This window comes from Hyposmocoma kahamanoa, unplaced genomic scaffold, assembly GCF_003589595.1.
Source record: "Hyposmocoma kahamanoa isolate Upper Pololo Valley unplaced genomic scaffold, ASM358959v1 237, whole genome shotgun sequence".
Classification (NCBI taxonomy): Eukaryota; Metazoa; Arthropoda; class Insecta; order Lepidoptera; family Cosmopterigidae; genus Hyposmocoma; species Hyposmocoma kahamanoa.
The window spans coordinates 857,408-872,718 of NW_020653754.1; the positions used below are offsets into that span (position 1 = coordinate 857,408).

The window sequence follows — 15,311 nt, forward strand, 5'->3', positions numbered from 1 at the left end:
GGTCCACTTATTTGACAGTACTTGTTTCAGACGGATTTCGGACAGAGAATTAGAGTAGACCCCCTGCTATGCTGGCCAAACATGAGTTGGAGATTTCTCATGTTTTCCAAACATTGTGTACCGCCTTAGACAAGCTGGGTTACATCACAATATTTTCCTTTACCAGTAGCAAGTGGTATTTACACTAAAACTTCACAAATATATGTAATTTACAAATTAAAGTCATAGGTCTGTTGTCAGTTGAGAACTAATCTCTCTTCCACTGGGTTACGACCACCGTTAAAAGGTTCATCTGACATTATGATATCAAAATGTTTTGGTGAAATATGCTATTGTTATAAAAAAATATACCTATAATTTTTATATAACGTTTATTATTATATTATGTTAGTAGTATTATTAAGTAATACAAATTAGTGCTGTTCAGAATAGATCAAATTGTTGATTGCAGTGACATAGGGCTGTGTACTCTCTCAAAACTCACCCCAACATAACGGATACTTTACAATTATGAACTATGAAAAAAGGACTCTATTAACCTCATAGCAACACACCAATTTATCATGTAGCTGGTTGCAAGGGCTGAGTCATTTGTTTTGCTAAATATGTTAGTTACCCAATCATGTCTTATGCTCTAGACTGAGTGATGTAATTACTACTTCCAAGTAAAGTTTTTATTAATTGTATTATATTAAGTAAAGTCCCATTCAAAGTTTTGTACCTGTGTTTGAACTGAGAAAAAAGTTTTTTCACTTTTCACTGCTTTTTTTTCTTTGAAATAAAAATAACGCAACCATCAATTATATTACACCAGTACACAACATAAAACCAAGAAAACATACAACGAACACCAAGGACAATGACGTGTGTGGTGGTGCATGTAAGAACTCATTTTGCATGTGCACTGGTTGTGACACCAGTAGTCCTGTTTTTTAGCATCTAGAAATCTATTTCTCTTAAATTCTTACCACAAACGACACCATAAATAAAAAACAAGAGGACTAATCGAAAGAATAATAAAATAAAAAGAAAACAAAAATTAAATTTAAAAAATTCTATAGTAATTCAAAGTACAATTTCTAATTTTTCTTTTTAATTGTAATTTTTTTGTAATACAAATGATAAATTTGTTTCCGCAATAAATTACAATGCATAATGCTGTAAAATATATTCACTGTAGCCACCTATGTATAAACAAGTTAAAGGGATTGCAGTAGGTACATTAGATTTAAGGACCACTGATATAATTAATTATTTTTGTTTTGGATAATAAACAATAAAATGTTTCATGTGAGACTGTCATGTCACATCAAAATGTGACCTGTTTTTTCATAAATAAATTAATTATTATATTATTGTGAAACAAAATAAAAATAGAAACACAAATTATGTACATTTTAAAACGAAATACATTTTGTATAGTGGCCGCTGCGGTTACAAAACTCAGCATTTGACTCACTAACTTTCAGTTCAGACCTTTATTGTGAAATCAATGGCCAGGTTATGAAAAATTATTAAAAAAACTGTGAGTAACATAGAAATCTTGTCGGGATTTCTAATTGCACTACAAAATAAAGCTTTAACAATGTTTATTCCAGATTCGCAACACCAGATGCTGTGTTGTTTAATTGGCACACAAGATTAATATCTTCGTAATAGCAAATAGCAACCTTATGGTTAAACACACTTTTGTGTTCTGAATATTTTATATATGAGCGGGCAATGTGTACTATACTGTATTAACAGGTATACCTATATAGGCATGATACCAAGTGACAGGATGACCAAGTCAAGCACTGGGTGGTAAGCGATACGCCTATTCATAGCAGTTACATTTCATTGCAGTTGAGTTTCACTCAGGGATTTAACTTGCAAAGATTTCAGGGGCATTATCACTACATCCGTCTCCCTGAGACATAATGAGTGTGTGCGCATGTTAATTTAACCAGCACCCTTTCCCTCAATGCTCACATTACTGCTTGGCAGTAGAAATAGGTAAGGTGGCAGTACTTCCTAGGATGAACTCTTTCACAAGGAGCTCTACTGCTACTAAAATTTTAACATTGATGGGTTCAGGCTATGCATGTTTTAAGATAGTGATGCTATGAATAACATTGTGAATATTTTTACATGGCCAATCATAAACAAATTTATACTTATTGTAGAAAGAGTGTTACTGTACATGAAAATTATGCTGAAATATTTTTCTATTATTATGTAGTATAGCCTCAAAAAGATGTTCTAAGACAGGCACTATACAAAATTACAGATACAAACAGGCAAATTAAGAGCTTATCAATACGCGCCGACGACACGCGTAAAAGGGACGGTTTTAATTTTAGTTTTGTTTGTTAATTTCAGTAAATTTTTTAAATTAAGCTATTACGTGAAATTGTATAAAGCTTCTTGCTTGCAACGCGATATTTGCACGGGTTTCAGTGTATCTACACTACAGCGCGTCTGCGGCGCGTAAACGCGCAGATTACACGCGTTTATGGCGCGTATAATATTTTATATGCCGTGTGCAAAGGCTCTAAAAGGTTTTAATAAATGGGTAATTATTGCGAAAGAACATACTGAACTCAACCCTTGGTTTAGACATATAATGGTAAGTCACATGTGACACTACATAAAAGTGCTATTTTCGAATGAGCCATAAAAATAATATTAACTATGTGAAATAAATAAATTGTTTGTATATTATGTAAAATTTTATAACTATTATTATATTTTATAATTTAAGCACAAAAAAGTCGACTAATTTGTTTGTAGAAACCCCTATCATGAAAAGTAGTCATTTTGCAGATGTAACCATATTACACCACAGGTGCAATTTGTATTTTTGAGAGCCCTAAATAGCATGTGTAGAGTGTATGATGCTATAGTTGTTAACAGGCACTTGCAAAGTGTGTACATATTGCATAAGTCTTCAAAAATTTTTGTTTTGTTCCTGCTTCACTTTACAAAATTGCAAATTACAACAGTTCAACTCCTGCAAAAGAAGCAAGTTGCAATTTTCAATAGCAGTTGGTAGGTGGTACTGTCTGGTTGTAATCCGCCATTCCACTGTGGTGTTTAATAAATCATACTGAGTAGATACAATCTTCGAGTTAATTACTAGTATGAGCAATTGTTTTGTTCCAATTTTGAATTGTTTTTTTCACAAAATATGGCTTTGGAATCTATTACTAGTAAATTGGAGCCAGGTTTATTAATTTTTATGTTTTTTCTTTTAGTGTAGCAACCAATGGCGCTCAACCCAAAACAAGAAAACTATATGAAAAAACCTTTTTTTTCCATTGGATACACTTACCACCCCAGCCTACCACATAAAAGTGCTAGCTGCAAACTAATTTTATTCGAACAATGTGATAACTCTGATTTTCTTCTATCTAATATACATAAAAATGTTTTTAAATCCATAAATTGGATTTTCTTTTTTGGATTGAATTATTATATAAATTGTATTACTATTGTATTAATATTATTGTAGTCACTATTGTATTACTCATAATGTGAGATTTAACAGAAACTACACTGGCCTGCAAATAGACTTTCCTTATAGGACTTTTGTTTACATTATCAGCAACTTACTAATCTGATGAAAAATCTACAAAACATACATAAAATTAAGTTGTTTAGATAAAGTATGATAAAGTATCATATTCAACTAACCTACCTATAATTTTCATAAAACAATTGCTGCTAGAAAGATCGACAATGTCCTGATAAGGAAACCTGAATTTTAAAGGTCATTTTAATTCTCTAACCTTAAAACTAGAGTTGAGCATTATCTTTATTAGTAAACACCGAATACACGATTAATTAGTTTGAAGTGTAATGATACTGCATTGTAGAGTACGACACGAGTGAAGGACGCAAACAGGTGTCAGGAGCACTGGGAAAAATGATCGAATTCAGTGACATAAATTAACTTACTGTGATCATTTGAAACCGTTGACGGAGAATCGCTCATAGATCCTGGTCGCATAAGAGGACCCCATTGTCTTCTACCACCTTCTTTAGACTCTGTCCTCTCAACATCGTCCGCTTTACACAAATGAAAAGCCAATACGCACCAATATAACACAAAACCGATACGCATCGTGATCTCTGAATGACACTAATGCACTCGCACAAGATAATACAACACCACTGCTTTAACACTACAGACAATACACATTCTAAAATAGTAATTTAATCAAACGATCCGCAGGTTTTAAGGCCACATAGCATAATTATGAAAAAAACATAAAAACTACGAAATTTATCACAGAATGAAAAATTTAGCGAGGTCGAAAAACTTTGACGTTTAGTTTACGTTTTTCCAACTGGTAATATCTGTTGAAACTACTATTTTATTTGGGCAACATTTAGAAAAAAAGTCTGGAATCATGTCTGAATATTATTTTACTGTAGCAATATGAACTTGTCATCTTTTATCTCTGTTGCTCTCTGTCTGATTTGTATAGTTATCTCTGTCACCACGTCATATGTTATTTGTCTATTGCGTCTCGCATTCTATTGGCTATAGTTTTGTCAATTGACATCAGTTTACCAATCGCGCTGAACTACAGATAAAATAATGTTTTACATTTAAATCAAACACTTAATTCTTTATTTCGCAATTCACCAAACAATGCATATCTACTGTGAAAATGCGACAATATCTTAGAATATTAATATACCATTTTTTTTTTATAAAAACTATTGATTAGATTAAGACGAAAAGTATTTGCATGGACGATCAATACCGGTGACGTCACATGACGTATTTACCAAAATATGTCAAATGACCTTGCGAGTTTGTAAACAATACTTTGATAGAAATTATCTATTTCCTTGTTATTTGTTTCTTAATTTATTATTAACACGTTGTATTTTGGATTTTGCAAGTGCATTACTATAGTAAAAGATGAATATTGACTTCGAAACTATGGCTGTTTTGGAAGAAGAGTCTCAGAATGTGAGTCCTCTATTTTCCTGTATTTCCTTTGTTATGTTCTATTTTTGCACATTTTTAAACTGTTCGAGAAATGAATATCACATCAATCACATCCCCTGTTATATTAATTTAGTATATGTTAATGTTTTGGACACAAATAAAAGAATATTAATCAAAAATGATGATAATTACTTACTGTTTGCTTGTTCCAATCGAGGTCCCAACATTGCACAATAAACTTTATAGTTTCATCATCTTAAAATATACAAATTTTGAGGATTCTAGCTCAAATTCTCGAGTTTTCAATGGCCACATGTTGTTTTTAAGATAAGTTGTCATGTTACATTAATGTGCTGATATTTCTTATCAAAGTAGTGCTCTATATCTTTGTTGTATTGTAAGTAAAATTGAAATTTGTGAAACATGTAGTGTGGGGACCTTTATGGTAGCATCATGTCTCTAGAGCATAGCGTACTACAGCTCACAATATAAAACAAACAATGCTTTATTGAAAATGTTACGCACTTCATACGAAGTTTCCTTTATAAAAAATGGCTGTTTATATAGTATAGTAAGTGACCGTGATACCAAGTAAAACTAACACTATTTTTGTGCTTTATGGTGATACTAATTCTCTAGGCGAGGAAAACATCCAGTTACCACCAATGATGCCAACTGTACACTAATGAGAAGAAATAAAGATTTCTTTTAACTATTAAAACTAAAATGATTTAGTGAATATAGAAATTTTTTTACTATAGGAAATGAAACTATTTTTCTGGATTTAGTTTCGCTTTAGTTTGTTGAGAAATTGTTTTAGTATTTTAAGAACGACTTTGGGATCTTTATTAGGGGTAGGACTAGATTGATACTAAACATGTGTTATTTGGTTTTTATTTATATAGGGAGACTTGAGCAATTTTGTTTGCTGAAGCATGCTGATGATAACACATGGTGTAGGTAGTATATCTGGCCCCTGCTCACCATGAGGTATTTGTATACTCGTACATATTGCATATCTCATGGTGAAGCAAATGTTACATATATCAAAATATTTATAGTTATGTTGATTTTTTTAATCAATGAGGCAGTCCAGTACTATATAGATCTATTATTACATTATCTATGTCAGATTTACTAAAATGAGTACCGAACTTGCCAAGTAATTGCTTTTGGAGGGAGTTGCATCCACTGATGCACTATAATTGCTTGATGATTTGATTGCATTTATTAATATTCATGTTAATTTCGTCCACAAGTGTTCTGCTATCGTATGCGAAAGCTTAAAAATGTAATTTAAGAAAGTGGACATGAATTCTATGAAAATGCACATTTAGTGTATATCCAAGCAACGCCATCTAGTTTAGTGCATCAGAAGTGTGCATTATGCGTACAGCGACGGTAACCCAAGCACTAGCGATATGCTATTGTTTTATACAGTTTCCAATAGATGGCGCTTGTTGTACTTAAGTATCGTTTCTACTGAGGCTTGATACAAACAAAATTTTATCGGAACATGGAGAAGCAAATTGATAATTTCATCGGTAATAAGAACTGTAAACAGGGTATTTTTAAAATATTCAGATTTAACTAAATAATACGATTAAAACTTTCATAACTCAGACAAGATATAAATTACCTATTTGAAGTTTCTAAGCTTATTTGGAGGAATGATATTCCAACATCTAAAATTCTCACCTTAATGTACCATTAGTGATGGATTTACATGGATTCATTATGCAAATATAATAAAATTTGCCGTTTGGTTCTCGGTTAGGATGAGGGTTAACCCATATATTCCAGTGGGTGTTGTGTGCGATGATATAAATTCAGAAGATAGCAACACTATTTTTTATGCCTACGAGGCAGACAATAGATAGAATAAGAAAATTGATGTCACCACTAGCGCCACCAAAGGGCCCAAATTTATATTATTGGCATGCCATTGACGTTGGCCTGTCTATTTTGAGTAAAGATGGGAAAAACTGCTTATTTTTTAAACGTTTAAACGTTATACTTTTTTTTAAAAAGCATGCTTTTTTAAACGCTTTTTAGTTTGAAGCTAACAAAATCGTTTAGAAAACGTTTTAGAGGGAGCATGCCAAAAAAATTTTGACGTTGGCTTCGCCCAAATTTGTGAAACAAATATATACCTGAAGTTCGCGTGACATACGACAGATGTTGAATTTTGCGCATTAAAAGTACCAAATTCGTTTTAGCGGAATAACTCTAAAACTAAAGGGATTAAAAAAAATCCGTAGTGACAGTTGTCGATCATGCATAAAAATAATTAATTATCTAATTTTTGTCCTAATAACCTTTAGCATTTCGAGGATAAATCGAAAAAATTTCAAAATTAGAGGTCATTTCGTGATTTTTATCTATCGAGGAAACTTTATTGTTTTATGTTTCTGATTAATGTCTATGCTTGAATATATCGTGTAGTTACTCATACAATGTTTTGTTTTTAACTTTAAAGTGAATATACCCCTCTAAAATCAAATCGAAGATTAGGAATTTGTCGTCTGCTCCCTCTGAAGCGCATACACTTTTATGTTAAAAAAAGCTTGCAACGTTGTGTTGATAGCGAAACGCAAGAGTAGACCACTAAAGGTGTTAAGATAGGTAAGTTTTTTTTGTAAAAAACGAGTTATATTTTTATTATAAATAACATTATATTAAATATTATTAATATTAAAATTTTATTCATTGGCGTTTAAAAGCGTTCAAAAACATAAGCTGTTTAACTTTTGTAGATGTTAGCCGTTGAAATGGAATAAAACTGCTTTTTTTTTAACGTTACGTACGCTTTTCACCTAAACGCTTTTTAGTTTAACGCTTAAAATGTCGTTTAGAAAAACGTTTAAGCGCATAGACTTTGTGTTTAAAAACAACGCTTACGCTTAAAATTAAAAACGTGCTTATGCGCTTATTTTAAAAAGCAGACTTTTTTAAGTGCTTTTCGTTTAAACGACCTCTAATTTTGAGGTATGCTAATTTAATAATGTTCCCGGTTTTTTTTCACTAGGCCCTCATGTAGACTGCGAATAGCGCTAGGTACCTACATAGCGCAAATAGCCGCTATCAATATCAACTCAGCAAAATGCGATCGAGAATGAGCAGTTAAGAGTCTACATTACCTTAAATGACTATAGTTGATTCCGTACAACAGTGAAAATGTTGAATCAATCACAATTGAGGATATACACTGATTGCTTCACGGTGTAAAAACACGATTCCTAAAAACACAAACTTCCCTCGAAATTTTACAGGAATACCGCTATATTCAATTATTATTATAATTATTTTTACATCAACTGAACTAAATAGAACACGTATAGTATACGATACACATTTTTTAAATGGCTGTAATGTTATGAAATATTTCGATCTTATACAGGACGAAGTAATGCCGCATAAAAGCTTTGGACGGAGCAGATTGCGTTTGCTTCAACGTCTAGAACCTAAATCATAGAACCTTTATATGTATGGTGTTGCACCGAACAGGGGTGAGACCTAAGATCATCTGTGCTAGCAATGGCAGAGGTTGCTAATAGTTAAACATGTAATAAACCGCTTTACGCGACTCATGCGTTCCGGACAAAATCGCGTTAAGCGAAATTCGCGTAAAACGGTGTTGGTCTTTTTTTATGTGGCCCGCCTGGTGCTATAGCTTTTTGATCGCCCTAGGGTATCTTGACCTAACGACTGCTACCAGGGATAGAACGGGGTATTATCGAATAATAAGCTAAATATTGTAACGAACGTGCTATTTGAACGAACCCATCTTTTCTAAAACGTTTATCTTCGTTTCCAAAGTCAGGCTTTTACGCTCTTCTTTCTTAGCCGGCGGCGTCATTGTTCGTAAAAAATATCCTTTACAATTCACTGGATAATGGACGGTACCAATGTGATTACATATTAAAGGTAAAGAAACAACTACCGGTGACAATGCACTTTTAGTAACTGAGAAGCTACGGGTTCAAATTGGCTAAATCAATCAAATCAATGCATCATTGTAAATGGTGGTTTAGCGTGAATTTTGAAAATCGCGTTATAAGGAACTCGTAGCGTATTACTATATAGGTATTAGAAGCTCGCCCTCCACCTTTTATTTCAGTCTATTGAGTTTTTTTTTAATATTAAGTGGCTGTGCCCCACAGATCTTAGCGATTTAAATCTCTGAGCGGCACTGCAACTGTTACAGACAGGCGTGTGGCTTACCATCAGGCGCACGACTTGTTCGTCCCGTCACTTAGCTTCATAAAAAAAAAACTAACTACCTACCTATAGTTACCACTGCTCTCTATATTTCTTCCTCAAAACAGCACTACCGAGTACCGGATTGAAGGGTAGGAAGCACTTAAGATTGTTAGTTCCCACGTTCGGCACATTCGGGATTGTATAAGGTTTTATTTTTATTATATATATCGATATATACATACATAAATAGAGCGGTAGAGCTCCTTGTGAAAGAGTTCGTCCAGTGAAGTACTGCCACCTTGCCTATTTCTGCTGCCAAGAAATAATGTCAGCGTTACTGTGGACTTGTCAACATATGTCTCAAGGTGAAGGGCGCAGTGGCAGTGCACTTCAGATCTTTGCAATTTAAAGGTCTGAGTGGCACTGAAACTGTTATGGACAGGCGTGCTTACCCTCAGGGGCACCAATTATCCGTCCCGTCACTTGATATTATATAAAAAAGAATATTATTATTTATAAAAACTAAGTGACGGTACGAATAAGTCGTGATGGCAAGTGACACGCCTGTCCATAACAGTTGCAGTATCACTCAAGAGCTTTAAATCACAAAGACCTGAAGGGCACTGACACTGCGCCCGACAACCTGAGACATAATGCGTGTGTGCGCGTTATTATGTGCGCTCGTTAATTTAACCAGCACCCTTTCCCTCAAATTTCCTCAATGCTCACATTACCGCCTAGCGGCAGAAATAGGTGGCAGTACTTCCCTTTTTTTTTTGACGGGGGGGAAATCTTTATGGATACCCCTGAGCCCAGGGAGACTCAGGGGTTATGTGGGGACTCTCCCTCCACACTGGAAGGCCTACCCCACTAAAACCCCCCCGGGTTTCCCTCTCGCCGGTTGAGTCGGCGCCGTGGGATCAGTGAACATTCACCACGACGCCGCCCGGTGGCAGTACTTCCCTGGCCGAACTATTTTACAAAGAGCTCTGCTACTATTAAGTATAATGGAACGAATAAGTTGTCTGGTAGTAGTTGCAGTGCTGCCGTCCAGTAACTAAGACGCGGCTAATTGAAAAATGGTCAAATATCCGTTTTAAATAGCAAAAAATAGAGCACAAAACTCTTTTAAAAATAGTATCGGAACTTACCCTAACGCATAGCTGAAATGTCATTAAACAGTTTCAATATTGTAAAACTGGGTTATGGTTATTTATTATCATAAATAACCATAAAAAAAATCCAACGCAAAGTAAGCAAGCGACTCGTGAACAGTCCTACCTGCGCGTACGCGACAGATTTTTGCGTATGCGCGAAGCCAGTCACGCAATCAAGCGAAAAACGCAAGTCAAACACTCGTAAATCAGTGCGTTGAAATCTATAGTGTGCGTAAATATCTCAAACATTATTTTATCACTTAGCCGCCTTTTAGTCAGCGACCGGCAGAGTGTCACTCATAGCTTTAAGAGGGAGCAGAGGAAAAATTCCTAATCTTCGATTTGATTTTAGAGGGGTATATCCACTTTAAAGTTAAAAATAAAATATTGTATGAGTAACTACACGATATATTCAAGCATAGACATTAATCAGAAACATAAAACAATAAAGTTTCCTCGATAGATAAAAATCACGAAATGACCTCTAATTTCCATATTTTTTCGATTTATTCTCGAAATGCTACAGGTTATTAGGACAAAAATTTGATAATTAATTATATTTATGCATGATCGACAACTGTTACTACGGATTTTTTAAAATCCCTTTAGTTTTAGAGTTATTCCGCTAAACGAATTTGGTACTTTTAATGCGCAAAATTCAGCATCTCCTGTCGTATGTCACGCGAACTTCAGGCATATATTTGTTTCATAAATTTGGGCAGAGCCAACGTCAAAACTTTTTTGGCATGAGAGCTCTTAAATCGCAAAGATTTGAAGGACACTGCCACTGCGCGTGTTAGCCGAGGATATAAAATTGACAAGTCCTATATGCCCGTAGTTTCACCAGCAAATTGGTATGGTGGCAGGTGCTTCCTAGGACGATCTCTTTCTTGAGTTGTTTGTATAGACCGCGGTTATATTTACCAGGTGGACCGTGTCACGGTTTATTTTATGTAATAAAACGTACAAAAATAGTTTACATTTAGTGGTATGTATGTATATATGAAATAAAAAAATTAATTGAAGTTAAACTACTACATGTATATACGGCATTATTATGGAAAACATTAACATGTTGCAAAGGGAGTTTAATAAGGTGATATTACAACCTTAAACAAGTGTGAATAAAGTCCAATGTATAATACAAAATTTGACTATTCAAATGTGGAATCGAGTCGAAGTAATTGAGAAGACTAGTGTGAAATTAACAAATATTATTGGTTTGCAGTTCAATGACCATAAAGTAGATATTAGGTACAAATAGATGCAATTAAAATGTTGTAGGTATTTCATGTTTTATTTTAATAAAATTGAAACGTCACACCGATATGTGAAATAACGACGCAATTTCTATATGCGCAGTAGACTCAAGGCTGAATGTCTGCATCCGTTTGCCTTGTTTTCGGTTTCGATATCTAAAACCGGCCGGCCTAACTTTGGAACCTTATAGGGTTCTTCCTAAGCTTTGCTCCCTTGCTCTCCTACGCTCCTGTTGTTTACACTCCATTATATTCGCATCAACGTATTTTTATACGCCGCGACAGCTATCTTATCTTTAATTTTCAATGTGTACATTGGAAAATATATTCTTTTTATATGTATAAAAATAAGTTCGCATTTGACCTCCATCGCTCCTAAACAATGGAGCATAAACACCTAAATAATGCTATTCAGTCTCGCCTTGAAAAGGCTCAAGTTCTGGCGTTGAGCAGTGGCATAGCGTTGATTTCTGCCTCCCGGGGCCAAACTTAAATTTGTTGCCCTCTCTAATCATAACCGACTTCAAGGAGGTTTTCAATTGTATTGTTGTTTATGTATGTTACGCGATAAGAATTAGTGAAAATTTTTGTTGGAAAGAGCGTACCTCATTATTAGTTCCATTTAAATTTGAAGAAAATATACCACCTCCAAGGGTGGCAAACTAGGGGATGAATCCGGTTTCGCGCATTTTCCGGAAACCGATTTCAATAAAACTTGGCAAATAGATGTAATTCCACGAACTTTTGAGGTCTTACAAAAGTTGTTCGTATTCGCCGCCGCCCCCATTGCTGTGCCGCCCAGGGCCATGGCCCCCTCTGCACCCCCCACGCTACGCCACTGGCGTTCGGGGAGTAAGTCTGCAGTCAGGGAATTCTACTCTATAATTAGCCATTCGATATATAAACCTATTTTTTCTGAGGTCTAAAATCGCGTTTTTCAAACGAACAGGTCTCATGGTAAGATTGACTGATGAGAGTCATGAAACAATTTTGTTTAATATGAAAACAAACCACCTTATTCTGAACTATAATTACAAAATTAGTTACTTATGACTAGGTACCTTATTTTTAATTGATAACGCTATTTTACTAAACGCAAGTTTTTGAAAGAGGTCATCTGGTGAAGTTGCCATCTTACCTATTTCTATCACCAAGTAGTAATATAAGCATTACTGCGCTGCGTTTCGGTTTTAAAGCGTTGTATCAAAACCAAAACCAAACCAAAGATTCGCAAGAAGCGTTACGCTTCCACATTTATATGGCGAACAGCTATGGAGTGGAATTCCCTGCCTGCAAACTTGTTCCCTTAACGTCATAACTTGGGCTTTTTCAAGGCGAGAGTGAATAGGCATTATTTAGGCGTGCCTGCTCCATCTTCGACCTCATCATCGCTTTCCATCAGGTGAGATGGAGGTCAAATGCGCACTTATATTTGTATAAAAAAAGCGTGGAGGCTGTGATTTGTGACTTATGCCTCAGGGTGACGTGCGCAGTGGCAGTGCCCCACAGATCTTTGCGATTTAAAGCTCTGAACGGTACTGCAACTGTATCGCTTGCCATCAGGCGCACGACTTGTTCGTCCCGTCACTTGGTGTCATCAAAAAAACCTTAGTAAACTAATATCAAGAAAGCGTATAACTAAATACAATACAGTAATTCGGGTAGGTATTTGTTATGTATTATATCTACTCTATATGTGTTACTTTATTGAAGTTAAGGTAACTTTTTAATTTTTTTGTTAATTATACTTAGTAATGTTATTAAGTTTGTTTGTTTCTTAAACTTATTTTCTTTGTCAGCATTGTACTTTTAAAAAAATACACTAGCGATTATGCTTCAATTGAAAATTTTATGTTTTTGTAGTAATCTGTGAATGATGTGCTTGATTGTACAATAGTACATATATATACATATATATATATATAGTACATAATAGTACATATATATATAGCTAATATATGCATATAATATATATATAGTATATAATAGTACATATATATATAGCTAATAAGCTAAACCGATATTTTTATTTTCTATAACCACCATGTGCAATTGCTTGTCATTCCTCAATAAAAAAAAATACACTCTGCCTTTTCCGATATCTGATAATGAGTGATAATTTTAACGTTGCCACTATCAACAAAGGTGCAGGTGAAATATAAATCTAGACACCGCCATATACCAACAACTCATTCGTTCATATTTCGGTCGTTTGGTGTATAGTGCGATGAAAATTTTGTAAAACTAAATTGTAGTTGGGGTCACACATACGCACCAATAAGCTGGACCAATCAAGTAAGAACTTTTTAAATTGGTGCCAGCCGTTACGTTTCCATCATCACGCCAAAGGATAACAAACGTTTATACATAGGTCATAAAATAACAAGAAATTGTGCGTGCTTTTTTTTTATAATACCAAATGACGGGACGAACAAGTCGTGTGGCTGGTGGTAAGCGACTCGCCTATCCAAACAGTTGCAGTGCTACTCCGAGCTTTAAATGCAAAGATCTTAGGGACACTGCCACTGCGCCCGTCAACCTGAGACATAAGTTGACAAGTCCCATGTGCCTGTAATTTCACCAGCAACCAGTAAGTTGGCATCCCTGGACGAATTCTTTCACAAGGACCTTTACTGCTACTAAAAATTTGCGCTGCAACAAGCCAAAAGGTCTTCAGCTCAGGGCAAATTTTACACAGCTGACACCTTCGGTGTTACGTCAGCAGCAGAACAGTAGAAAAAATGTAGTGTTTTTTTTGTGTTCAATCGATGTACATGAACGGATGTATGTTTTAAAGAAAATGTCGATAACTATTCCATGTTTTTATCTTCATTTAACAGCTTAACATACCCACGTTACAAGGTATTACGACGTTGCGAAACTTAAACAAACGTACGTATTCAGGTAGTTGCATCGTTGCCGCTGCCGGTAGAGCAGGACGGGCGTGTTTGTGATTTTACTTCCTGTGAATGCCGTCTAGTATTGATTTTATCTCGGCTGCATATCCAACATACACATACCTATTACTGTTTGCAAGTGTATGCTGTACTTTAAAGGGCTTATTCTGTTCAGCAAAATTAACTGGTTTTTACCTATTGTAGTTGCTCTAGAGTTCTTTCTGAAAGAGTTCGTCTAGGGAAGTACTGCCGCCTTACCTATTTCTGCCGCCAAGTAGTAATGTAAGCGTTACTGCTATCCTGTTTTGAAGGGTAAAAATACAGGCACATAGGACTTTTTGTCTGCCATTCAGTTCTTGATCGGTGAAGGAAAATATCGTGAGGAAACTTGCACACGTGTTGTTTACGCATCGCCAAACGCGAAAAATGTACATTCTGCCTCTGTGACCGAAAGGTTACCATGCCGGACTGCCACGCAGAGGTCCCAGGTTCGATTCCCGGGCCGGGACAAATATTTGCATGGCCTACATTTATTTCTCTCGTGAGTTTGAGTGTCATTTCTGGTTGTCTGTGCGTGTGTCCATGGCACCCGCGACACAGGGTTTCCCTAGTGCGGGTCTATGTTAGGTGTGTGTGATGTTACAATAATAATCTAAAATGACCAACCGAATGGCAATGGTGATTGTCACTTGAACGTGTTGACGTGTTGGTACTACTATAACTGTACAGGTGATTAAAAACATAAAGTACATTTGAAGTACATTTATTCTTCCTGTATCTATCTACATGAAAAAGCTTTCTATTTTGTTTGGTATTGTATAATAAAATATTATTTCAATCATTTTGAAAC

At 35.1% G+C, this 15,311-nt stretch overlaps 1 protein-coding gene across 3 annotated transcripts in view; it reads right to left on the minus strand.

The window, feature by feature from the left end:
- The window catches only part of LOC113228695 (stromal interaction molecule homolog), a 100,239-nt gene extending 95,922 nt beyond the window's left edge, over nucleotides 1-4,317 (minus strand). For 2 of the 3 annotated variants that reach the window (XM_026462051.1, XM_026462053.1), the window contains exon 1: nucleotides 3,940-4,105. In XM_026462051.1, coding sequence (XP_026317836.1) covers nucleotides 3,940-4,105 — 166 coding nt within the window. Of the gene's footprint in view, nucleotides 1-3,939 lie in introns of all 3 variants that reach the window. The other variant, XM_026462052.1, reaches the window with a different exon arrangement.
- Nucleotides 4,318-15,311: the final 10,994 nt, after the last annotated feature.